General features: G+C 38.7%; 1 protein-coding gene across 3 annotated transcripts in view; it reads right to left on the bottom strand.

Annotated features, from left to right (window-relative positions):
• The window catches only part of MTA3 (metastasis associated 1 family member 3), a 133,179-nt gene extending 109,261 nt beyond the window's left edge, over window positions 1-23,918 (bottom strand). For 2 of the 3 annotated variants that reach the window (XM_053974511.1, XM_053974512.1), the window contains exons 1-4: window positions 23,849-23,918; window positions 21,638-21,705; window positions 19,798-19,891; window positions 927-1,053 (exon numbers count right to left, since the gene is read on the bottom strand). In XM_053974511.1, the coding sequence (XP_053830486.1) occupies window positions 927-1,053; window positions 19,798-19,891; window positions 21,638-21,705; window positions 23,849-23,876 (317 nt within the window). In that variant the 5' untranslated portion in view covers window positions 23,877-23,918. Of the gene's footprint in view, window positions 1-926; window positions 1,054-19,797; window positions 19,892-21,637; window positions 21,706-22,307; window positions 22,328-23,848 lie in introns of those variants that run through there. The other variant, XM_053974510.1, reaches the window with a different exon arrangement.
• Between the last annotated feature and the right edge of the window lie 2,309 nt (window positions 23,919-26,227).

Below are 26,227 nucleotides of genomic sequence, written 5' to 3'. Positions count from 1 at the left end.
TAATTCATGGGCATGTGATTTGCCAATAAGAGAGAAAATAGATATACACATACAATGTGCTTCTCCTGTTGGACAATATGTACCTTTTTTTTTTTTTTTTGACAGCGTCTAGACACACAGTCTGAAATAGCTGGGGACAGCTAGATGCAATAAGAAAATGAAAACTCCTTAAGAATGCAATGTAAGAATGCATTGTTTCACACTAAATTAGACTCCCCCCATCACTGTGCTATTTCTTTTCCATTTCTAGATTCATCATCCCCTCATTCCAACACAAAAAAAAAAGGTTTCCTGACTGCTAAATAGAGGATGACATGAGCACCTACATCACTTACAGAAAGAAGTCGACAAACATTTTTTGAGCTTTAGCAAAAAATTCCTACATTTGCATTAAAGACAATTTAAAACAATACTTGAAATACTTGAAATGCTTCTGCAACATTTAGCCAAACTCAGTCATGACTTCTTCACATTTAATGAAGTTGGAGGAATTTTAATTTTACATGCATTGAGCCCTAAACTGCAGATCTGACCAATGAGTCACTGCCTCCTTTCCAAATCCATCTGCTGTTTTCCAGGCCAGACAAAATGGTCAAGCTTCCTTTGGCCAGCAGAATAACTAAAAAAAATGAGCTCTTCCAAAGCTGTAACAGACTGACTTTCCACCAAATTATCAACTGATAATCAATTGGCTATCAATTGGCAAGCAAGAGCTTTGAGAATCTTGTGCCTTCTAAGACTCAAACATCAAGTAACAGAAGGAAAAAACCAAAGGTGCTTCCAAAGCAGTTCATGGGACATCCTGGCCCAACTCAGCTAAGATCAATGACACCCTTTTACAAGGCTGAAGCAGTCCAATAGATGGGCTACTGGCAGGCAACGCACCCAGCGGAACATACAGATAAATTGTATTTACTACTTCTTACCTGATATGCGTTGCTGGTAGGGACTCATACTGGCGAGAAAGGAAAAGCTCTCTGTGCTTCAACTGATGTTTCTGTTTATCAGTCAAATCAACCTCAATTGTAGTTTCAGACTCTTCTTCAACTTCTTCTGCAGAGAAGCAGAGCGTAGGTCGAAATTAACTGTGTTGCATAACATCATTGCAGCCATTTCATTTGACATCCCCCCACCCCTTAGCAACCTCCTTTAGTATTTCAAAGAAAAGATGAGTTTAACAAGACTACAGTTTATGTAACTTGACAGAATGTTAAGTATTTTGAATTATACACTTCTACTTCAACCCTTTAAAAAATTATGCTCCTCTTCTCTGTACTACGCATTGATGTCTTTCACACAATTTAAGAACAATCCTGTCAACATTACTCATTCTTTTTTCATCTTCTTTCCTCTGCTTTTTACTCTTGCTTGCTGACCAGTTTTGAGTTTGACTTTCTCTTGCCAACATTACTACTACTAAAACTTTTACAGAAGTCCTGGAGAAAAGCACACTTTCTATGAACTGAAATTTACTAAGCATAATTGAAGTCCAAGACTGCAAAAACAGTCTAAGAAAACTGAAAAAGTCTAGTGTCTTCCACCTTCTTTGATACTGACAACAAATGCAGTAAATTTGCATATTTAAATAAGACTTAAAGTTGTTTCTATTTTAAGCAAGCCAGGAAGAAATAAAAGCAGACACTAGAAAGAGTCTCATATAGAATTGAAGGGCAATGTTCCCAGTGCTTGCTAACATGTCACACAATGGCAGGCTCTCCAAAAAAGCTATCCTGGGATCTTGAGGGCTGAATTTCTAGTTCTTCTTCCAGGATTTTTAGGACATGTGGAACTTGAATCTGTGCCTCCTCTAGCTTCCCAAAAAAGGCAAAAAGTCTCTCTGAATAATGGATACAAAAATATAGACCCTTTAAAAACTTTAAGATTTGGCAACTTTCTACCTGGTAAATTATCCATCATCTGCAGAACCAAGTGTAGTTCACAAAATGTTTCTCAGAAACTCAACAACAGAAACTCAGCATGAGATAGTATTTCATGTAACTACCTACAACACAGGACCTCACCCACTCTACTAATAATAACCATTTTTACAACCAACCTACAAAGACTATTTCAAATTGAAGCCTGCCTGCATCCTCATAGCAACCACAGTTCTCTCCAAATGCAACACTACTACTTTTTTAAATAATGCCAGTGTGTAGTTCATTCCACTTCTAATAGCTCTTTTCACAAAAGTGATATAACAGCATACCCAACTTCTAAAACCCAATTCTACTTTAGGTCTTGCTGTAGACACCCCCATCCCCTTCCCTGTTTTGGCATGTTTTGTGGAGAAAGAGAGTAAGAAAACAAAAATGAAAACAAGAATTTAACGCATCTCACCTGACAACCCACAGCCTCACTGGGCATGTGTACAGGTTCAAGTCAGACTATAACTCAATTCAGAATTATTTTAGCATCTATAATACTGACGATAAATAAATCTTAGAAGAAATCTATGCCAAGGTGAAGCATTTTTAATTAGGCAAATAGTTAATTTAAAAATAGAAATTCATGTTAAAAGGTTTATGTTTGTGCTGGTTTTGGATAGGATAGGACTGTGTTTTGGATTTGTGCTGGGAACAGCATTGATAACACAGGGATGTTTTTGTTATTTTGTTATTGGGTAAGCAGAGCTTACCCAAAGCTGAGGCCATTGCTGCTCCTCATAACACCCCATCAATGAGGAGGCTGGGGAGGCACAAGGAGCTGGGAGGGGACACAACCAGGACAGCTGACCCCAAGGGATACCACATGGCATCATGATCAGCATATAAAGCTGGAGGACAGAAGAGGGAAATGGGGGCATTTGCAGTGATGATGTTTTGCCTTCCCAAGTCACTGTTGTGTGTAACAGACCCTGGCTGTCCTGGGGATGGGTGAACACCTGCCTGCCCATGGGAAGCAGTGAATTAATTCCTTGGTTTGCTTTGTTTGTTAATTCCAATTCTCTCCCCCATCCCACCTGGGGTAGTGAGCCAACAGCTGTGTGGTGTTTTGTTGCTAGTTGGGGTTATACCATACCAATGTTTCCAGCAATTAATTTCTACAACTGTTTATTACAGTAAATGACCACTACAAGCTACATTTTGATTGTCAGGTTCAAACGCCAATATTTCTTCTAGTTACCTTGTGTCTGGGGCTTTTTTCCTAAGTAATTTAGGCATCCAAACACAAACTTGATCAACATATCAAAAACATCCGACTGCAGATAAGGCACAAAACACAGGACAATATTGGTCATTTTAAAGTTGTTGCAGGAAGCCAGAGATAATCTTCCAGAGTTTAAAATGGCTTTAGACATCTATGCTCATCTCAGTATCTTCCTCAATTAAGAAGTTTAAAAAATTAAGAAGAAAACCCACCACCTTTAAGCAACTTTTTTTCACTCATCTTACATAAGATATGAAAATGTTGATTCAAGAACCTGAAGCTGAAACCAAATGTCTCTTAGACCCATCTCTTAAAACATGCTAAACATGAAACAAAGTAAATTTTTCTGGTGTATTTTTAGAAATAAAACAGGTGTTTTACACAGGATTATCTGACAAGTTGGGTAATAAGTAGAACAAACCATTGCCAGACACAGAACAGTTCCATCCACTCAACACAATTTACCATCAGGAAAATGTTACCATTTCCTGCTTCAGCACTAAAATATAAAACCAATGTTAACAGTAGGATTTAGTAAAACAAGTAATAATTTGTCCCAGCAATCATACAAACCAGTACCAGGAAAGGAAACAGGACAGCATATAGAAGGGAGTAAGCGAAACTCGTTTGATGGCAACACAAGGAATTCTGCATCTGAAGAAACCTCCAGAGAGCTGCTGCTTTTGAAGCAGGTTTTTGCAATTATCAAGCCTTAATACCCATTAGAAGGAAAATGGTAACAACCTTGCAGAAGTTTTAGAGATCTCTTCACATCTTTGACTTGATTTAGAGCACATGTGAATTTCATTTGCCATTCAAGGAGAGATTATTTCTACCAAAAGGAGTGAAACAGAAGGTACCTACAGGAAATCATAAAGTAGCACAAAGCTAAGCACATTTCAGCACTCAGGAAGGGAAGAAAAGCAATAGCTCAGAGTGAGCAAATATTCTTATGCAGCAATATGGTGATGACATACACAGACCTCATTGTTTCACGATTAGAGAGACCAAAAAAATCAATTTAAAATTAATAGGTATGACTCCAAAGATGAGTACTTCATACATACATACAATCACGTTTTGAAACTTACACACTCTCCTTTAGGCCTTGGGCAAAATTTAAGATAATGCTGTTTTGTAGCACTTCTCCCACTTTACAAGAAATATTTCATTATTTAAAAGAAAAATCCAAGTGAGAAAAAGCATACGTCTCCAGTATCTCCAGCTTTTAAAACTTGTGGTCTATTTATTGTATGTAGGCTTTTTAATCATCAGTGGTAAATAATTACTGTGATCCTGAAAATCAGAGAGATATGGTGATACTTTCAGGGACAGCACCACAACATTCCCTTTCCCATCTGATATAAATGAGACTTAACTGATTCAGTTAAGCAATGGATACTGGAAAGAAACTGTAACCCTCACTCATTTTACATATGCATTACCACTTTTAAACATGATGCACATTCTTTTTTACCTCTTCCATTTAATTTGTGGGATTTGCTGTTAGAAAATGGTGGTGTTAGAGAGCCTGAGAAGAAGAGAAAACTGTCTGTGCCAACTAGCTTAGTATACAGTATCTCTGTTTATAGTTATGTGATGAGTCAAGCTTGCTACGAGGAAGAATTGCTTGTTTCTGCAACTAAAATGAAAATAAACTGAGGACAAGTCTCTAGAAATACGATACTCCTATTTAATAAAAAATTCTTTTAAAATAATTTTTAAAACCCCTGAAAGACATTTAAAGGTTTAAATGCAGCTCCAACAACTGTATAGTTAATCATCAGTTAGGAAAACGAGGTCAATTCCTTGGACATACTACTCTCCCTTAATTAATCAAAATAACCCCCCATGTGCTCCCCTTGTGTACTGCGACAGAGTAAGAGAAATTAGTTTAAACACTGAAGACTATCTTCCGAGAGAAGAAGTAAATCTTCAGTACTAAAAGAAAGAAGAAAATTCTCCCTCTATTGCCACCAAAATGCTGACAAGTATTCTCCCTCTATTGCCACCAAAATGCTGACAGTATTCTTTCCAGCCAGAGTTGGAATCTGGAAATTCAACCAAAAATCATGGAAACAGAGTAATTCAGGCTGGAAAAGGCCTCAGGAGGTCCCTTGCAAAACCTATACTTCAAAATAGGCTCAGCTGTGAGGTCATTCCCTGGTACTCAGTAATTGAAAATCTCTGAAGACAAAAGAACACATAACCTCTCCATCCCCCACTAAGGGAGAAAATCTTCTACATGTATCTAATCTGAATCACTCCCATTTCAATTTAGTCACTGCCGAGAGTTCAACTCCATCTTCTGGTCTATAACCCCCATAGGCACTGGGAGTACACCTGTTCTCCAAATTGAGAAAGGCCAATTCCAGTTGACTCTCCTAGAAGGGCAATGCTGAATGCATTCCAATTTATCAGCAACTTTCCTTTTATCAGGAACCTAAAAACTGGATGCAATATAATTCGATGTAATGCAATGGGTGCTAAATAATCAGGGAGAATAATCTCTTGCCTTGATCTACTGGCTACGTGCCTGGCGGTGCAGCCCAGGATGCTCTTGACCAACTCCCTTCCTTGTCAGGGAGCTGCTGTCTGTGAGCAGCCTCAGGGCTCTTCCTGAAGAGCTGCCCCCTCAAGCCTCCCTGTTCTCAGCTTATGCTCCTGCCAGGAGCTCTTCCCTCCCAGGTGCAAGACTTGGCATTTGAATCTTCATGTTCTTGACATAGCACTCCTCCTGCTTTCTAGGAATCCCTGAATACCAGCCCCTCCTTCAAGCCATCACCTGGTCGCCCCCTTCATTCTTGTGTCACCTGCAAACATGATAAGAGTGCACCACATTGCCTACTCCAGTCACTGCAAAAGACAGGTCCCCATGGAGACTCCCACAAGACTCCACACACAGTGTGGATGCTTAGCCACAACCCTCTGACTCAGATCATACAATTAGTTTTTTATTCACCTAGTTGTCCCTTAATCTAGGTCAATTCCAATTGCTTGGCCTGCTAAAAAAAAAAAAAAAAAAAAAAAAAAAAAAAAAAAAAAAGAAAAAAAAAAAAGAGAAAGAGAAAAAAGCAGAAATAGGAGACTGGGAAGACATAATGGGAAAACACAAGACTCCTTTCAACAGCTGCACAGACCAATGATGTACGAAAACAGCAGAGTGCCCAAAGATACAGTGCATTAACTTCCTACCTTATTTGCTTGAAACCATTCCTCGGAGCTTAGCTGCATCTGGCTTATGCAAGCATTCAAACCACCACCAACATTTGTGGAGTTACAGTCATTTCACTGTTTGTTAAAATACTTTTAAAGTTGTATTAGATCAGTATGAGATCAAAATTTCATGTTCAAAGAAAATCTCACTTTCAGAAAACTTTCCAAACTTTCTTCCTTTCCTGTATACCTTTTTCTTCAACACTCAGCTTAAAAAATACGTACATTGCAGGTATCAACAACATATTTTCAAACCTACAGATAAAAAGCTGGGATTGCTGAAGAGCAGTAAGTTTACCACACACATCAAAGGAAAGGTGGCTGTGCATAAGTCTCTTTAAGCTTAGATGGTTGTGGCAAAAACTTTAGATGCACATTTGGTAGTTAGATGCTACAGCAGTAACAATTATAAATATAGATTTTGGGGGAGAGAGAGTAAATCTAATTACTGCCAAATTTCATACAAAAGAAAAACAGTAAGTCTAACCATCTGAACAGCTTTATTCAGACTGTGAATGAAGAACTCTCTTAGGTTAGCAGTTGGCCAATTTGCTCATCTGCATGAGGATTCTTGCCACGTTTCATTGTACTAACTTAGTTGTGATATTTAATCCCCTAAAGCTGTAGTAAGGCAGTTTAATCAACTTTGTGAGCTAGACTATGCATGGTTACACTTTCAATTTGAGTGAGGAAGCATTTCCCAAAGCTGAATTAATTAGCTTTACTTATACCACGACTGTTGCAATGTTCAGATGACTTAGAATGTCTAACATCAATTTGATATTTGCTGTTACTTTCAGATAGGCTAAGAAATCCAGAGAACAGTTTGTATGCATTACAAGTCATGTAAATAGCATACTGCTATCTAAAGCTTGAATCTGAGCAATTTTGCAGGTAGGAAAAAAAGAAGTGATCACTTGTGTTTACAGGGAACAAGTCTACTTTTAATTCCTGCTGGACTGCATGGATATACATGTGGCCTCTAAGGGATTATCCAGTTTTCCTACACAATTATCCAGGTGATCCTCCCACACTACCTCATCATTATTTTTCTAAAGAAGGTCACAAAACAAAGAAATAAATACTGCGTAGCCATTAAGAACTAATATGCCACACCTACTGTCCAAAACCAAAAATTATTTCCAAAAGAACGCAAAATGGTTTTTTGGGTACTTCCAAGTAGCATGTTATGATAATAACAATTTCCAGGACAATAGTCAGCCATAAGCAATTGGACAACCATATCACATTTATCACAGGCCTGTAGTGAAAATATTTTATGGAAACAATCACACCTTTCATTAGCAGAAAAGTTCACCTTCCTAAACTTGATGGGTGGGGGTTATTTGATAGCTGGTTCTGGAGAATTTTGAGAGCTAGAAGCTTGTGGGTGGAAAGCAAGGAAGGATTACCTCCATAAGTACTATGAATCATGATGTGCTACATTAATAAATAGATCCTAATAAATCAAATACAACATGAATAAATGCAAAAGCAAGCACAATAGTTCTTTAACCATTTTTCAGCACTGCAAGCTAGTTTATAACAACACTACAGAACAGAAGGGTCCCACAGAAGCATGAGAACAATAACATGCAGGCAGTAGTGAAAAAAATGGTTTATGTATCATAAACCTCAACTAGATTTTCCCCTTTTACCTAATTTCTGTATCACCTATTCAAATGCAAATTCTCCCAAATAAGAAAAATAGCCTGTTACAGGGCTCAGGTTGTATTTGGTCATGTGTACATCTGTACATGTGCAAGCTGCTGCAGGATGTGAGAAGCAACAGGCCTGGGAGGTGTTTCTTCGAGCAGCTCATTAGGAGCAGCAAGAAGCAGACTCAAAACTGTGCCATGGACACTGCTATTTACAACATGATGAACATCCAATTACTGGTTACATCCAGCTCATCAGCTGAATCAAAAGTCAATTAGTGGTTTTCCCAAAGTGTACATATGTTTAGAGTTGTGTGGGAAAGAAAGAAAATTTTACTTCTGCCCTCAAATCCAGGCTGGCAGACCACCATGAGCAAAAGTGCACATGGTTAATCTGACAGTGCCCAAGAAATACTGGTTAGATCCATCATCTGGCTCAAGAAACACAAAAGCCACATGCAGCACTGCCATGTAACCTGCATGAATAGTTACTACACCTGACTTTAAGAAAAGGGAGATTTGTATATTCCATTTTCCTGAGGCAGCTGCTATTAATAATTTTTCCCATCATTAAGATTTTCACCATTTTTCTGTGAAACTCCTGTTCATATCTTGTTTTAACAAGACTGTCTTTCCTTTAGCATAGGCAAAGGTTTGTTTGAGCCAGTTGGTTAACAAGCTGCATGGTTGTCTCTCCTTAAGAAAATGCAGTGTTAATATATAAAAAATAATAAATGTAGGACAAGAAGAACTAAGCGCACAAAAAATGTGCTTTTATGTTTTCTGTAAGAATCCAAAGTTCATGTTCAAGACCTACACTGGCATTTTCTTGCACTGTATGACAATAACCACAGTTTCAGAGATCTAAACTGCTTTTCTAACATTCAGTTCACATCCTCAAAAGCCGATAAACAACTTTTCAAAATTTGTTGGCAGAGATGAAAAGGCACAGATTGTACAAGAACTCTCCTACCCCTACTCAGAATGGCATATGATTCTGCTTATAAAACACAAATTATTTATCTTCTACAGTAACTCCTCACAGAAGGGCTGAATTTTGTGGGATTTTCTGCAGGAATGAAAGAAGAAGTAGGGAGAAAATAAAAAGAAAGAAAAGGGAAAAAAAGAGAAAGAAAATAAAAGGATTTTTATATCCTGTTCTTGGGTAAACTCAGTCGAGACACATTAAGGCTCTAGGTGTGGGATTAGGAAATAAGAATATTATCCAAGAGAACGCCTGCTTGATGCCAACATGGTAAGAAAGCTTTTCTGTCTATAGACCTGAGAAGACAACCCGGAAGAGGAGCTCATTCACTCTGATGGTCTGTGTAAGACCTAAAGGATGATTTTTTTTTCATCTTTTTTCCATCAACTATGTTAGAGATTTATCTTTCAGGATACATTATTTCCTTAATGTCCATACAGAAATAATGAGATCATAATTTACAGGAACTATACATATGAACTGAGAAAAGTGTAAAGAGATATGAATACATGTATTATTTTAAATTATTAAAGCCTTTTAATTTATTCATTCTGAAGCCAGGGGGAAAAACAAAAAAAAAAAAAAACAAAAAAAAACCAAAAAAAAAAAAAAAAAAAAAACCAAAAAGAAACAGTGTAGAAATAACATCACCTTGCATTAGCTATTCAAATTTTAATACATATGCCATTCCCAAGTAAACCAACCTAGTTTTTCTTCTACTCTCAGTACTTTGCTTTGTAGACAATATGTACCATTTTTGTTGCAGCAAGTAAAATATCAAAAATCTCCACTTATTCGTCACATACATGGTAAATCTTCAGTATTCTGATTCTGGCTTTTTTTCCTCTTATTAAAAACAAAAATTAAAAATTAAAAGAAAGGGGAGATCATTATGAAGGTAGCTTAAGCTAGCCCCCATTTGAAGGCAAATGAAAATATAAAAGCAGTCCATATATCAAAATCTTTTTTCTTGTATAATACTTGACAAAGGAGTCCTTGGCCTCTTGAGGGCCTACTGAGAATAACTGCATCAGGATTTCACTCCTGAGAGCAGCATCAGTCAAAGGATCTGCCTAAAGGAATTGCCACACAGCAATGGGCCACAGCACCCTGTAGGGTCTAGGTTACGGGTCACTGACTCTGCCAACACTATTTCTACTCTGGTTTAAGCCAAAACAAGGCTGCACTTTTAATACAGGAAACTGAAACATGACTCCCTTCATCATTGCATATCACTGTCACAATCCTACACAAAAACAAGAACAAATTAAAAATTAATTCTATAATTCAGCATATCAAAAACAGGAAGATAGCTAATTTAGTTGTGCTGGTTCTGGATAGATGTTTAACCTGTTGTACAAGTAGAAAGGCACATGCACTCACATAACCCCTGGATATATGCATAGTGCTCTATACATAGCCCAGCAACTCTGCAACCTGCACAGAGACATTCTATGTACTGTGATAAATCTTCAAACAGGTTCTGGATTCAGGCAGTAGGTGACAGTCAAAATGAACTACCTAGCTCCCTGAAGTCTTTTAGGAATTTGATAATGTAGAACAGGCTTTAACTGAAAAAAATTGCGCTTTTTGCTACTCAAACATTTTTTGCTCATGGGAGTGACGTATTCTACATCAGTACAAAACAATCTCTTTGCAAGGATCACAGAATCATTTGTTGCATATCAAAACCAGAAGCAAAGCAGATTTACACTACAAATCTTCACTTGATCAGAGAGGGTTACAAAGAGTAGCTGAGGTAAAAACCAAAATATTGATCAAACAGACAAACTGCACTGTGAAATAGCACAGCCATTCTGGCCATCCACTCCATGTGGTGTGGGGCATGACAAACTCAACATATTTGCTAATTTTGAGTCCTGTTACTTTTGAAGACTACCTTTAACAGAAAGAGAATTTACAGACAAATCACACAGCTACTTTACACATTCATCTTCTCTGTTACTTCTAACTAGTCCATAATACCTCACACCATATACATATATATACACACATAGCACTGCATGAATCAGCTTGGGTAGGAAGCACTAGACTCATTCTCACACAGAGCCTTGCCCAAGCTGAAAAGCTCCACCAGCATGTGTGCAGTTACAGGCATGCATGAGTATTACCAAGGGCAACTATTGCACACTTCATTCCATTGCAGAATACAGACATTCAAGAATTACTGCTGGTAAGCATTTAAATCATCAGACCTGATTCCCACATCACACATTTAATTGCCACTGCATGATGGGAAAGTCTTTCTATATTAATAGTGAGTTTACATCATTTAAATTTATAAATTATATAAACTGTTGACTCAATTAGACTATCAGAAAACTCTTTGAAGATGTGAAATGCATCTCTAATTGGAGCTTTACAGATAGAGATAACCTAGCAATATTTTTGTAGTCTAAAATTTATGCCTCAGGTGCTTTGCTACAGTGTGGGTGCACTGGGAAGAAAGTGGGAAAAGTCACTTAAAATTAGGAGCCAGGGGAAAACAAAAAGAAGTAGAACCATTTGAGATTATGGAAGTCTACTTATTTTCATGAGACAAAAAGTTATTATAAATAATATCAATTTAAATACTACAAGTATTTTAAAGGTACCAAGAAAACAGCGTAGAATCACTTGCATGCACAATTAAGAAACATGAAAGAGGCAGGAAAGCTGCTGAGAGAAAATAGTTACATGTTTTCCACAAATCAAAAGAAACCCTGAACAAATACAGTAACAATGGCATGTGTATTTAAATTTGACCATGGAGAAATGAATCCTAAGGAACACAGGGAAATAGGGGAATGCACAACGCTTTGGCAATTTTCTGTAAATACTCTCTCCTTTTAAAGACTCAAATGTGAAAAATTTATTTTGGGAGTAGAGCTCAAAAAAGTGACACCTTTTGTACCCTACTGAGTTCTTTACCAAGGAAACTTACTAAATAAATACTTCTGGTATTTAAGTAATAAAAATAAAAACTGAGCTTCATATATCTTATAAACAGTTTTAAGCACAAACATAAACCAATATTTTACAGCTTTCCACTCTTCACAGCAAATTCACAGAATTAATCCAGATTTTAGGTTTAGTTTGTTTTTACATTCAGAGAAATTGGCAGCAATGTATTCAAGCCTCTTAAATTTTGTGTTCAGAAAATAAGATTGTTGAGTTTGAAAGAAAATTAACCTACACACACTTGCCCAAAATTATAAGTTTATACTTTGGAGGTCTAAAGATGAAGCTAGCAGTTACTAGCTAGCAAAAATTCAGTCTATGCAAAAATTCAGATGTAGTTATACAAATTGTACAGAGCAGACAATTTTTTATATGTGAAGAAGCCATGCGTGATCCAAATGCAGATCACGCATACACAGGTGAAAAAAAACGTGTTTATGCAAGTTTTCCATAAGAGCTAAGAACTCCTAAAATTATTAACTTAGTTGTAAATCCATTCATCCATTAGGAAAAGATCATTAACATTCACAATCTAACAAGCCATTCTGCACCAAAGAAGGTGCCTGAACAGACACAGAAGTTAATAATTCTACAAAATACTTGGGGCTGACAGTAAACTTGTTAATGAGACAATATAACTACTAATTCCAAATGTCAGTCACAAAAAGAATACTCAGATATTGTCAGAAGCAAGACGCTCCTCATTACTGCTTCTTTATTGCTTTCCCTGTTGAGTAGAGAAAACATTCACAAGTCTTGAACAAAAATCAAATGAAGAAAACACATAACTTATGATACTACCCAAAGCACCCTTGAAAAGAATAATTGGGAGCCTTGAGACAAGTTTTTCCTTGGTTACAAGGAAGTCGTTTTCAACAAGGTTTGCTGCATTTCAGCAAGTTTTGAATCTTCTCCCCCCTCTTCAAATAAATTACAACTGATGGTATTCTCTTGGGTAAATGAAGGAAAACTGGATGTTCCCTTGTCTCAGGAGATCAAAGAGATCATGTCTTCCTCACAAAAACCCCAAGCTCATTTTCAGTGAAAATGATAGACTAATATAAGTGCCTTAGCATAAAAACTACTCTGCCACTGATTAAAGAATTTGTTATCTGTATCATCCTTAAATGGTCCTCCTAGGGTGTGTCCCTCCCACATCACAGCCTTCAGGATTTCCAGAAGCAACCCAACATAACTGAATTTGCTACTGCTTCGTTTACATGTCTCTGTCAGATGACTGTAAATAGTATTAGCATGTAAAATTCCAATGAAAGCAATATTGGAACCTATAGACCTAAATTTCCTGGCTTACTATATTTGGTTTTGTCTCTGTTCACCACTCCATCTTCAAAACAAACTCAAGAGCCTTCTGATGAGTTGCTCACAGACAGGGACTTCTGAAACATGCCTTGTCCTCAAAGACAAGAGGGCAACTATGTGAGATCAAAACTAATTTTCTCCTAATTCTTTGTGTGTGGACAGAGATGACAGAGCCAGGGACACTGAGCTGCAAACAAAACACTAGTTTATATTTACAGCAGCCTTGAGATGAACAAGGCAGTATCTCACTGAACCAGTTACACGAGTCTGCTCACTCACTCCTCAGGCAGATCTAGCAGCCAAGCCTTCTTCCTTATATACAATTCAAGAGACTCTCCTACCTTTCATTCCCAGCTCTGTCTTTCCAGGCCTTAGCTCCTTTTTCTCCTATCCAACTGAAAAAATAGTGTCTTTCATCACAGGGTGATATCAACAGATCTCTTTTCTTAACAGCAAGCAAGAGAGGTCTTCTCACCAAGTGCAATTGGAAAAATCAATTGTAACCTAACAGAAAACTTTCTAAAAGCCACAAAATTCCATGGAAGTGTTACTTACACTACTGTAAGAGACACAAATCAATTGAGCTCTTAAGCTCTAAAGACTTATTTTGTTTTGGTTTTTTTCACCAACATGACCATAAGCAAGACCAAAAAATTATTCACCATGGGGTTGATTTTTGTTGTTTGGAGCTTTTTTTATTTTTAAAAACTATGAATTATTTCAACCTTTAAAATTATCAAGACAGAGAAAATGGATTGTTGTATGCAGTAGAAGAATTAATATTTGTCTCTTGGATTCATTTCACCAAAGGTACTTCTAACTGAACATAGGCTGCAAAGACAATGGGTACCAAGGGAAGTAGTGAAACCAAAAAAAAAAAAAAAAGACAATTTAAGATTTCAAATAAAATCTCCAGTCAAAACATACTTTTTATTCTAAGACATTATGTGACTTGAATTAGGTAACAGGAAAAGTCATCTTAAAGTGATTTTTCAGAAAAGGGATTGTGATTAAAGAAACTTTGTATCCTTTAAGAATAACTGTTTAGTTTGATGTACAAGAATTACTATGATAAAAAGAACCAGACCAAAGAAAAAAAATCCACCAATTTTCTGATTGTGTTACAATCTGATTGGACAAAAATAGTGCAGCTATAGTATTTTATAAATTTTTTGAATTATACTGAGTCAAATATGTGACTAAGATAACAGAACACTGATGAACACAAGGTGTTTTATACATTTTACTCTGGAGTCCTCTTCTCAACCCCAAGGGGTCTCCACACCCATAACTTTTTTCATACAACGTTCTAATTTTTTTTTTTTTTAATTATTTTTGTAGAGGGCAGGAAAAAGTCTTGTGTTTCTCCAAGAGTTGAGTATTAAGAACACCACTATGCAACAGCAACCATGTGTTGAAAAATCTGATGACACACAGAAAGAAATTCGCATTTCAGTTCTGTGTATCTTTGGGAACATCAATGAGTAATCTGCTAAAGACACTGCTCAAGTTCAGCTCATTTTATTAACATCTTCAATGATACCTGCTAGCCTGCTACTCTACTGAAATAAAATGCTTCTCAAAAATCAGATGGAATATTAACAGCTTCATTCTCTCAGATGCATCTGGAATGTTGGCCGTTAATATAGACAATATGCAAAATATTCCTCCCCTCAAATACAAAGTACCTTTAAGAAGGCTCAGCAGCAGCTAAATTGCTCTTCAAGATCAAGCCATTTCCAGGAATGCTGGAACATTCTTGATATTATATAGAATATAAATTATGAGTGTTTGTAGAGTGCTTTGAGATCTTTTAACGGCAACTATAAAAACATATTGGCATATTAAATATTTTTGCCAACTTTAATAAGAACTTCTAATAGAAGCACTGCTTTACAGGCAAAAAACTGAAGTACAGAGAGAACACTGGATTTGTTTCTGATTGCAACACATGAAAGTCATACAAAGGTAAGAACTCAGTACAGACTCCAACATTTGATGATAAACTTCAGTGGGCATGGCAGTGTTCAGTCAAAGACTGGATCTTGGAGGTCTTTCCCAACCCTAACAATTGTCTAACCAGGAATCACTAGCAAGACTCCTCCTCCTAGATATCTATCATATACAAAAATTCTGTAGCAGAAACACCATTTTACAAAGCAATGTGACATGAAACACGACTGATCAAGAGCAAAAGAATAAAAGTTTAAAAAATGTGCAACAAGAAGTAAAGCCAGTAAGTGATCTCTAAAAAGAACTACTGAGATTGAATATGATTTTTTGTCAGCTTCTGTAATCTAGAAAAATTTCCTTTTACCTTTCATCTCAGTCAATGAAACAAATATCTCTGAGTTTTTTTAATTGAGTACTGTCTCATTCACAAAGAATATCAATTCTGTAAATGAGAAAAAAATACATTCTGCGTGGGCTTTATCATAGGCCCAGAAATATTCTTGGCATTTAGTCAGCATCTCAGCACACCTTAATGAAACAAACCCTCTTTAATAAATCAGAAGATGAAGGACTCCAACAACAGTAATTTTTTTTATATCCTCACCAGATGGTTGACTAGGCAAAAGCTGGCTGAGGAGTTGCAATAGGAGAATGACTTCAGACATAGTATTACATGATAACACATGATCAGATAAACAACTTAAAGTGCAAAGAACTGCAAAAAATGGCATCATGCACTCACGTCACCCCACTCAGCTTCAAGAAAGTAGTAGTGAATAAACCTCAAATATTGTATGGTTCTTGGAATGGCCCCTCTTCAGGGCCAGGAGTTGGATCCAATTATCTTCATGTGTCCCTTGTGATACAGGATATTCTACGATTCCTTGCAATCTATTGCAAAAGAAGGACATAAGAACTTGAGCCCTTCGCTGTAACCCAAAACCAGTGCCGGTACAAAGCTGACACAGTCTCCTCTCCATAGCTATTAAAACCTTGCCCTAAAATACTTACATTAATTCTGCTGAAGATAAAGAATCATTCACATTTAATAGATGCAGCTACAGCTGGCAATTTCTCAACCATTTAGTTAGGAAACATCTCTATGCCACCCCTTTATGTTTGCTTCACCCACTTTAATGAGCTGAGTGTTTCTGTGCCACCTCTCCAAGTTCACTCGCTTACGCACTCGGGTATCTGTTGCAAAATCTGTCTCTTGTACTGCCTGCCATCCAGTACTCATCTCTCTTCCTTCTATTCTCTTCACAATAAGCCTTACTCTGCTGATGGTCAATTCTTTCATGCCAAGAAAGGAAAATTCCCCTCACAGTGACCCTGTGGTGATGACTACAACCTACAACTACAAGTGAGTTAACACCCCAACAGCAACAACCTGGTGAGTGTTAACACCGCAAAAGAACTCTCCTACTAAGCTCAGGAGGCTGCACAGGATCAAGAAGCTGATCCTGGACAGTATTTTGGTTTGTATTTCAAGCTGACCTTACCATAAACTCCATTTTATAGTAACATAAATCAACAGTGAAAAAACATAAAGTCCTCAAGTGCCCATAAAACATTCCAAATCCCCGGATTTAAGTAGCTACAGTTAGCTTCTAGAACTATTCCCAGACCTAAGCTGATGTCATACATGATGCTGGTAGACAAATAAAAATTTCCTTAATTAAATTCCATCTGAAACACCAGGGAAAGAAAGAAGGCAATACAATTTCCACACAGATTAGTGACATTCTTTGAAAACAAGGGAACTAACTACTCTGTACCTGAGTATTTTAGAATGGCCTAAGGAAAATTTGATTTCCCTCCCTCAATTTATTACAATATCTTGAAACATTCTGGAAGACAACTTAAAAGCAAATACACAAAAAATTCCCAATCAAATTTAAAAACCCAAACAAACAACAAAAACAAACAAACAAAACCCAAATAAAACCACCACAACAACAACAACAAAACACCCTAGGAAAACAATATATCAACTCCTTACCAGTGATAAAGTCACAGATCAACTTTATTTCATGTTTCCCAAATGCTCTTTAGAACAATTCTGAAACATTTTCAAGTTACTGCAAATTTCCTTTTAAAGTTCCAAAATATTTTCTTACAAAGCTATTTTTTTCTTTTAGTAAATGGGACCATATCTACATCTCAAAATATAACCTTCAGAAATTCATGTGCTAGTCAGAAAAACCCAAACCCCTATATGCCAAAATCTTGAGAAATGCATAACTCAGACCAGATTTCTCAGCCATAAAGAAAAAACCAAAATGCTAGCAATACAAAATATCATTAGAAAAGATAAAGCAGGTCTTATACTTAAAAGACTTCTCCAAACAGGCACACAGAAGAAATCAGTGGCTGAACTGCTGTTTCCGTTCCTTAAGAAACTTGTATCTGTTAACATTTACTTTATACCAAACCAGGTAAAAGTGTTGATTTGTCAACATGTTTAGCTATATAAAACATTTCCAAAACATTCAATTCATAAATATACAAATATTTTGTTTACACACACCATATTTTTAAACAGAACACTGTGTTATTCCAGAATTAAAGCCTTTAAATTGATTTGACATTTAACTACATCTGCTCTATGAGCTATAGGAAGCTCTAGGAGAGCAATCCTTCACTATGTGCTGTCCCCTGTAACTGTAACAAACATCTCCTAAGAGAGCTTGGTACTACAGATTCCACAGATTGGTCAGAACAGAGACATTGTGTCCAGAGAAAATGTTCATAGAGAAACCTAATTCATAAGAGCATCGGGTTAGAAGGCTCGTAACCTGTGAGACACAGGCATTCTAAAGATGTTCATTGAACCAGCTGGAAATCACATTTCGGTTTTCTCACTACAAAACCACAAGAGAATCCCAATAGAGAAAACATGACTGAAGACTCCACAGCACTCCTAGTGACACCAACAAACCCCTAGTATGCTAGAGGAGAAGAGCAACAGACCATCAAGTCCTTTTCATCAAAGTGCTGACAAAATGGCAATCTAAAACTCACAAAGGAAATAGAAAAATCTTACTTTTCCAGATTGAATGATATCCACAGAACTAACACACCCTTTTCTAAAAATAAGCCAACTAAAAAAAGAATTTAAAAGCTTCGTGTTTTAAAAATCAAATTAAAAAAAAAAAAAGTATTTCTAGTAAAGTTGTTATCATTTTCATACTTTCTTGCCCCCTCCATTAGAAAAGAAAAAAAAAAAAAAAAAAAAGTAGTGCTAGAAAGTTTAGTGAAGCTCACCTAAAGTTCTATGTTTCTATAAATTTCATCTGGAAGGACTCAAAAGATTGTGGGGGCTGATGATCATGATCATAAATAGGTCACAAATAACTATAGAGTGTACCCAACTATGTAAGAAAATATTAAATCGTTTTCTTAGTACATAAGCAAGATGTAATGTCTTCCCATAAAAACCAAGCTAGTACTTCATACTGTATACTCAAATCACCCCCACTTCTCTAAGACCAATAAAAGAATAAAACAAAAGCCAAAGGTTGGCTGTTTCTCTTCACTCACCATACCTGGATGAGCAAAATTACCAGAGTTGGACATTGCAGGGTATTTTTAAAGTACCTAATTACACCATCATATATCTGCATAAAAAAGTTGGCATTATCTAATATCTTTCAAGAGATTCATCCCAATAAATTAGAGATTTATAACCCCTACATAACATAGTCACAGATTCATTTTGAAAACTCAAGCATCATATACAATCCAAATGGTATTTAATAGCATGTGGCAAGAAATTTACAGGATGCTGACACACTTCACATTTCAGTTATTTACAAATATGACTGGAGTATTTTGCAAATTACTGTTTTCATCTCAGATTTTTAGGTTCTAAATTATATTTTCAGAATTGCATTTTTTCTCTTCAGAATTTTATTTTTCATAAAATAAAATTTATTTTATTTCAGTTATGATATTTCACTTGTATACCAAATGGCAGATACCAAAAAAAGTTTAGGTTCATGTTGAAAAATGGGGCTTTTTTCACCTATTACCACTTGTTGTTTTTCAGAGAAAAAAAAGAAAAAACCCCAACCCCCTATTTTTTGACTAATATCTACATTTAGCATAAATGCACGTAACAGCTCTTTTACAATCTCCAGTGATTTTCAGTCCCCAATGATGCATTTCATTCTTTACATTAAGCAATACATGTTTATGTCTAACTCAAAAAAGTCACATCAAATAATCACAAGTGCTGTTAAGCCTAAATTGACTTACAACCAAGAATTACTTTTGACATGAAAAAAAGAAATGCAGCTGTATCTTCCAGATGAAAAGATACATTCTTTTCTTTTTTTTTTCCAGATGCACAGTCTCAATCATATGGATACAGCTTAAGTCCCAGAAGCAACTAATAGGAGCAGGAGAGTATCAGATAATACTAAGTAGATATTAATAAATGCCGAACATCAATATATATCTCACATGCCAGAAAACCCCGCAATTTTAAGCAGTTGCAGAAATTGAGCGGGCTCTGTTAGTAAGGAAAAATGCCCTACACCATCTACTTACTAGCATGCTTATCTGCAAGCATTATAAGGCTGTTAGAAATATCTCTTCGCCTGTAAAAACACACCACTTTCGCTTCCACGTTCCCATTGGCAGTCTACAAAAGAAAGAGAAAATCAAGTCGGGATGTATCCCTCCTCAGCTGAGTAACACAAATTAAACACTCTCCGCTTGGAGTGTTCCCTAATATCAGTAGCTCTCACATGATCAGTCAAGCTGAAATCAACAGAATTACTCCAATATATAAAAACTTCTTGAGAGAGGCCAGTACCAATTTCAGACCAGACAAGAGGATTAACTACAATTATTGAGTCCTCAGAATTTATATTTTGTTCAGGTGGTCAGAGGTGCAATGCTAGTATCATGCTACAGTAAGAATCCTTCAGAAATGTTAGAATCTTGTGAACATTTCTTTACAATCCTGCTTTGGACAGAAATGTGTATTTCAAAGTACTCATTTAATATAACATTTATTGAAAAAGTCTTTTTGAAAAGTTTATTTGAGAAAGTCACAACAGCTTCTAAAATAAAAGAGGTATTTAGTTCACTGTTTTCATGACTCATTATGGGGACCATGATCTTCTATAAAGAATTTACTAATATTTGAAGAACTGTATCCTCCTCCTTTAAGGGTACAAAAGTACTTTTTTACCTTGAGTTACTTACTTAATACTAAAAAGTATAATGTTTTGATCAAGCTTCTTACAAAAAAAAAAAAATTGTCCCTGGTAGAACAATAATCAAAGCATTTCATTACATATTTATATAACATCTCCACATTTGCTCGATACCTTTAACACATGAAACCAAACCATTCACATTCAAGATGTACAAGCAAGATTAAATTATAGCAGTGCAGTTTAAAGATAATAAACATTACATTCAATTCATGATTGGAATCACATCAATTACTGTGAATAAAAAATTTTCTTCTCCAATAAAAGTCAAAAACTATTTGCCATGCACAAGTTCAGTGGATGTTGTGTTGGACAGCACTAACAGTTAATGTTGTTGATGTCTGCTATGGCATAGTGTTGTGTTTCATTAATAAGAAAACCACTTGCAAGTCACCGATTTTTTAATTTACTTTCTAACCACTGGGGAAAAATATCTTAATCATTACTTATATCATGATGGGCATTTTAACAATTAACTTTTGATGCAGTGCATCAGTAAGTTTTAATACTGCTTGAGGGAAAAGTAAAAAAATAATACAAAAATATTAAAAATAATAAAATAAAAAACCACAGAAACCCCACACTATTCTTAGTAGTGTCAGAGTGAAGAAAAATAATCATGCTTTCCCCAAAATGACAGTCAATAGAGCCTCCATTTTTTAGAAAAATACACTCAGGATAAAGACAGAGAACACAGTCTGTACTTTATTTACAAGCCCATTCTTCATTCACAGCTGCCAATAGGCAGAGCAATAAACAACCACAAAAGTCCCATATTGTGTTATTCGATCACTGCAAAGTCTCGCTGGTACCTTCCAGCTCTTCAGATGTCTATCTAAAAGCAGACACATTACATGATGGCTGTCATTCCAGATGGATTCACAGTGTCATTGTCAGCCAGAGAATTAATTTCATTCATTTCTCCAAGAATTCATAGAAATCGTTAGAAAATTTTTGCAGCAGAGTAATCCTGTTCACCAGGAATGAGCAACTGGGTGTTTCCTTAGGTAACAGGGCAGAATTACAGGATATCATATAGCAAGTTTTCAGTAACCCTCAGAAATCCCTCCTATAGTAGAAATCTTAAGGTATAGAAATAATTCTCAGGTTTTAACAAGAACACTGACTGTTGCCAAAGGTTAAGAAAGAATCTTAGATATTTGTACCTTGTTAAGTTCTTCAATTCTCCTAATGAGATATGGATTGCTGGAAGAATTTTCAAAATAAACATAATCTGCAAGGAAAAAAGGGAAAGTCACTGAAATAACAAAAATTATGTAAAGACATATCATTATTAGTGGAAAAAATTTCTTCTAAACCTAGAAGTTTTCAAAGGGCTGAGATTTCTTCATAAATGTTGGGACCATGATGTATTTCTACACTGAAATTTAATATACTTTGTTCCTCAATTCTGGTTTTAACTGCACTACACCTGCTTTAACAACCATGCTGGAAAAAAGTCAAATGCTTTGTGTTGAAGCTTACACTGTAATCTAGTAATCCATAAACTTCATAAATCTTGATAGGGAAGGAGCAACTTCTCACAATCAATTAGGGAAGATTTAAGAACTGAGCACTTTAGTGACTTTCTGTATTATGGAGATTAACCTTTCTGTAAGAGATGATATGTCATATTTATTATCAGGTGCTGTGGCAGTACAGTTGTCCCAATGAGTAATGTATGTTTTATGATACTTGCTCTTGTTATCTCTGTCCAGTAAGATGCAAACTATATTAAGCAGGAATTGTCATGAAATTAGCAAGGATCTTGTAGGACAAAGTCTCTTTCAGCATCATTAATATAAAAATAACTTCATAAAGTGAATGGAAATTTACTCATATCCTGAAGGCTGCTCCCATGTAACATACAAAGAATTGACAAGCAGTGCGTTTCCTTCAACAGTTTTCTGAAAACTTGTTTTTGTCCAATGAAAAACTACCTATCAAATGTCAACCACACTTTAAATTTGATGTTAGACTTCTGTACCATGTCCCTTGCAAACTTTATTATTAAAAATCAGACGAGAAACTATAACAATGTATAAAAGTCTTCTGCAACACTGACACTACAATACAATAAAAAGGAACTTCAGGTAGTTCAAATGAAAGAATATGATCTCTGGATAGTGTTCGCGATTACTCATTGAGATTACAACAAAAAAAAAGAGAATTGGTGACGTAAGAAAAGAGAATTGGTGACCTAGAAGGTAAAGCCTACTCGCTACCTGCTCAGAGAAGGATTACTTTCATGAGTAAAGGCTGATGGGACTACAGTCTAAGTGCTCTAAAGAGGGAGCATGCGGATGGAAGATTTGTGGCTCTATCAGCATATCTCAAAACATCAGCAGAAAGGGATTCAAACTATTATCACCTCTCATTTCCACGCATCTTCCCTCTCATTTCTAGATGTTGAGAGAGGGGGAGGATGGAGTGACTTTTGAGCACCCAGTACTGCACACCTAACTTGAGCGGTGCACCTGAGCCACAGCACTGGGCACACTGCCACGTTCGTTCCCTCCGTGAGCGAGCGAAAGTTATTCGTGTCACTTTCGACAGGCTCGGGCTGGGAAGACAAACGTTTGCCGTGTTTTTCACCGCCTAAATGACCTCTCCCCCCCGCCCTTCGCCAAGCAGTCACGTATCAGGGCGCTGCTCAGGGGTCACGGCGGCAAGCAAGGGAAGCTGACAGAAATCCCCCGGTTACACAGCCAGATTAATTATTTATCCCCACCAGACCAAGGAAGGCGCGGAGATACTCCGCCGTGAGAGCGAGGGAGGGCGCGGGGGCAGGGGAGCGGCACGGAGGGAAGCGCCCCCGGGGTGGGCTCGGGCTGCCCGTGCGCACCGCCCCGCACCGCACCGCGCCGGCAAGGCCCGCCAGGCCGCGGCGGGGCCGGCCCAGCCCAGCCCGGGTCGCACGGCCGGGCAGGCGGCCCCTCGCTCGCCCCGCGGGGCCCGGCGGACGGCCCCTCCGCCTCTCTCCGGGGAAGGAGGCGAGGCGCAATGGGCGGCCGTGCCCGGCCCGCAGCGCGGTGCGGGGGCTGGAAGCCGGCGGCACCGCTCCCCCCTTTCCCGCGGAGGGCGGCGCTGCCCTTCTCCTCCTCGGCGGCGGGGGCCGGGCTCCCACCCGGCGCACGGGGCTGGCGGGGGAGGAACCTGCGTCCTCCGCCCCGTGGAGGGCCCGGCGACCCTTTGCCGGACCGGCTGCCTCCTCTCGCCGCCCGCCCGGGCCCGGCCGCCCCGCTCGGGACCGCTCCCGCCCGAGGGGCCGGGGCGCCGCTCTCCGCGCCGGCGCGGCGCGCACGGCCCGCGGCCCGGCGGGGCCCCCCGGCCGTGCGCGGGGGGCTCCGGGTGGGCGCTGCCGCGTCCCCACATACCTCCCACTCGGTACATGTTGGCCGCCATGTCTGCGCTCTGCGCCGCCCTCCTCCTCCTCCTCCTGCCGCCTCTGCCGGGCCGGGCTGGGCAAGGAGGGAGCGGCTCCCGCCGCCGCCCCCCCGCGCCGCGCTCGCCCCCACCCCGCGCCGCCACCCCTCCCCGCCCGGGCGCAGGACACAGCGCCCCACGGGGCCGCCGCCGCCGCTTCCAGAGCCGCCGGCGGGGAAGGGGTTAAACGGGCGCCCCCGCCGCTCCCCCCGCGCACCGGCCCCGGGGCGGGTCGCGGGCAGGGCCCGGCCGCAGGTGGGGTGGGGCGGCCCAGCCGGGCGGTGCCGGGGGAGGTGCGGTGCGCGGCCACGCTCCCCGCCGTGCCCGAAGCATGCCACGTTTTGCGGGCTCCCGCCGCTTTGTCCCTCTCCGGACCTGGGTGTTTTTTGGTGTTTGCCTCTTCCCCGGAGCGGCTGAGGGATCCCCTTTGGCAACTCTGAGTAGTATCCCAGAAAAAGTTTGTTTCTTGCGCAGCACCTGTTGGTGATGGGTTTGGCGGCCCCTTTGTTCGCCTCCATAGCGCGGTCCCGCGGGCGGCTCCGGCGCCCCCGGTCCGCCCCGGGCACGGTGCCTCTCGGAGCTCTCCGCTGTCCGCAGGATGCAGCTTGCTCGCAACAGGCAACAGAAAACATCTACGACAGAATAAAGATAAATCTAGCAGCTCGTCTCGGAGGCAGGAAGCGTCGAAAGAGATGCTTTCAAATCATCCGATGAGAGAGATGCTTCAAAAACATCAATACTGATGTAACATGAAGCCATTTCCCCCGGTTTATACGAAGTTCACACCATAAGCAACAATCCATACACTTTACAAACAAATTGATCCTGCTGTGGCATGCTTCCTTGGAAAAGAAATGCTTGTTATCATCTTCCTGCAACAAAGGGGATGATTTATTATTTGTTTTATGCCCTGGATATTTATGAGTGCGGCTTGAGTATTACCAAGTTAAAATTTCACTTCATCCTGAGCTGCAGGAAAATGTGTTGATTAGAAGGAGGATGATCTTCCCCGGTGTTTCAAACGATTATATCCTGTCTTTCCTTTCTCCTCTAAGCAAATCTGGGACTATTAAGTTTTTGTCTACTTCTAGGACACATTGAATTTCTCAAGTGACTACAACTTTGCGTCAAAACGGCAACTGAGAAGCAAATTTCTGAAACACATGTAACAGACATATGATACAGTAATTTATTTTTCTTTTAAAAACAGCAGCACATTCAAGCATTGAAAGGAAAAATGGAGAATTTTCCACTGTTGAACATCTGTGGGAGCTGAAAACAAGTCAGCAGAAACTCCTTGGGAAGTACCAATTCTGTCCAGCTGGGTATTTCCAAAGGCACAATAACATGACCTTAGCAGAGACCTGAGGTGTTACTTTTACTCTCCTGTTTTACTGCTTGGATAAATGAAACAGGTTAAACTTTCGAGGCAAGAGAACAGTTAATTCAAACAGTTGGTTTATCACAGCCATTATTACCATTTAAACAAAATGCCTCCAAGCTCTTTTCCTCATTTTAAGTCTGCACTTGGACATTAGGGGGAGTGCCCTCACTAGGAAGTTTACAATGTCCCCTCATCCAGCAAGGAGTGGATTTGGTCAGAGACAGACCATTGCTTCCATCGGCTGAAGGCATGGCCTGTGGAAGAGGAAGGCAACTCCTGAAGATACAGAAGGTAAGAGAGCAGCCCAGGGAAGCCCATCGTTCCAGCCTGTCCTTTCAGGTGGACAGCCTGAAAATAGTTAGAAAACCACCCTTACTTACAGCTGCCAGACTGAGGCTGCATCACAGACCAGATAAATAGAGAAATAATGACATTTATATACTTCAGTACCGAATCACTGGGCCTTCTTTTTCACAGTAACACGGGTTACACAGCCAGCACCAGCACAGCCGGAGGTGGTCAGTACGTCCATAGCTCAAGGTCACTGCTTTGGGAGTGGACACAGCCAGATAGTGGATACAGAGTTGCAGGTCTGGCAGTACATTTTACTTTGGTGTAACATACACAAAAGCCTGGATACAGTTTATATTCAGTGCTCTCTCAGTGTACAGAATGGGAAAAATTAAAGTTGTGCAAACACCTTCATTTTTCTAGATTAAATAGAATGGAAAACTCTCATTTCAACTATAAGACTGTTGAGGAAAAAAAAAAAAAAAAAAAAAAAAAAAAAAAAAAAAAAAAAAAAAAAACCAGATAAGAGCCTTGTCTTAAACTGGTATATGAACTGTGTTTAGCTATAGACTGAGATCACTTGTGCTGTTCAAAAGAAACCACATTTCTGTGTCAGCTTAATTCAAGATGCAAAACAGATTATTCCTGTTAGAGA

Source organism: Vidua macroura, chromosome 3, assembly GCF_024509145.1.
Source record: "Vidua macroura isolate BioBank_ID:100142 chromosome 3, ASM2450914v1, whole genome shotgun sequence".
NCBI classification, from domain to species: domain Eukaryota; kingdom Metazoa; phylum Chordata; class Aves; order Passeriformes; family Viduidae; genus Vidua; species Vidua macroura.
The sequence above is the reverse complement of the archived record's forward strand: the minus strand, read 5'-3'. Positions and strand labels throughout refer to the sequence as shown.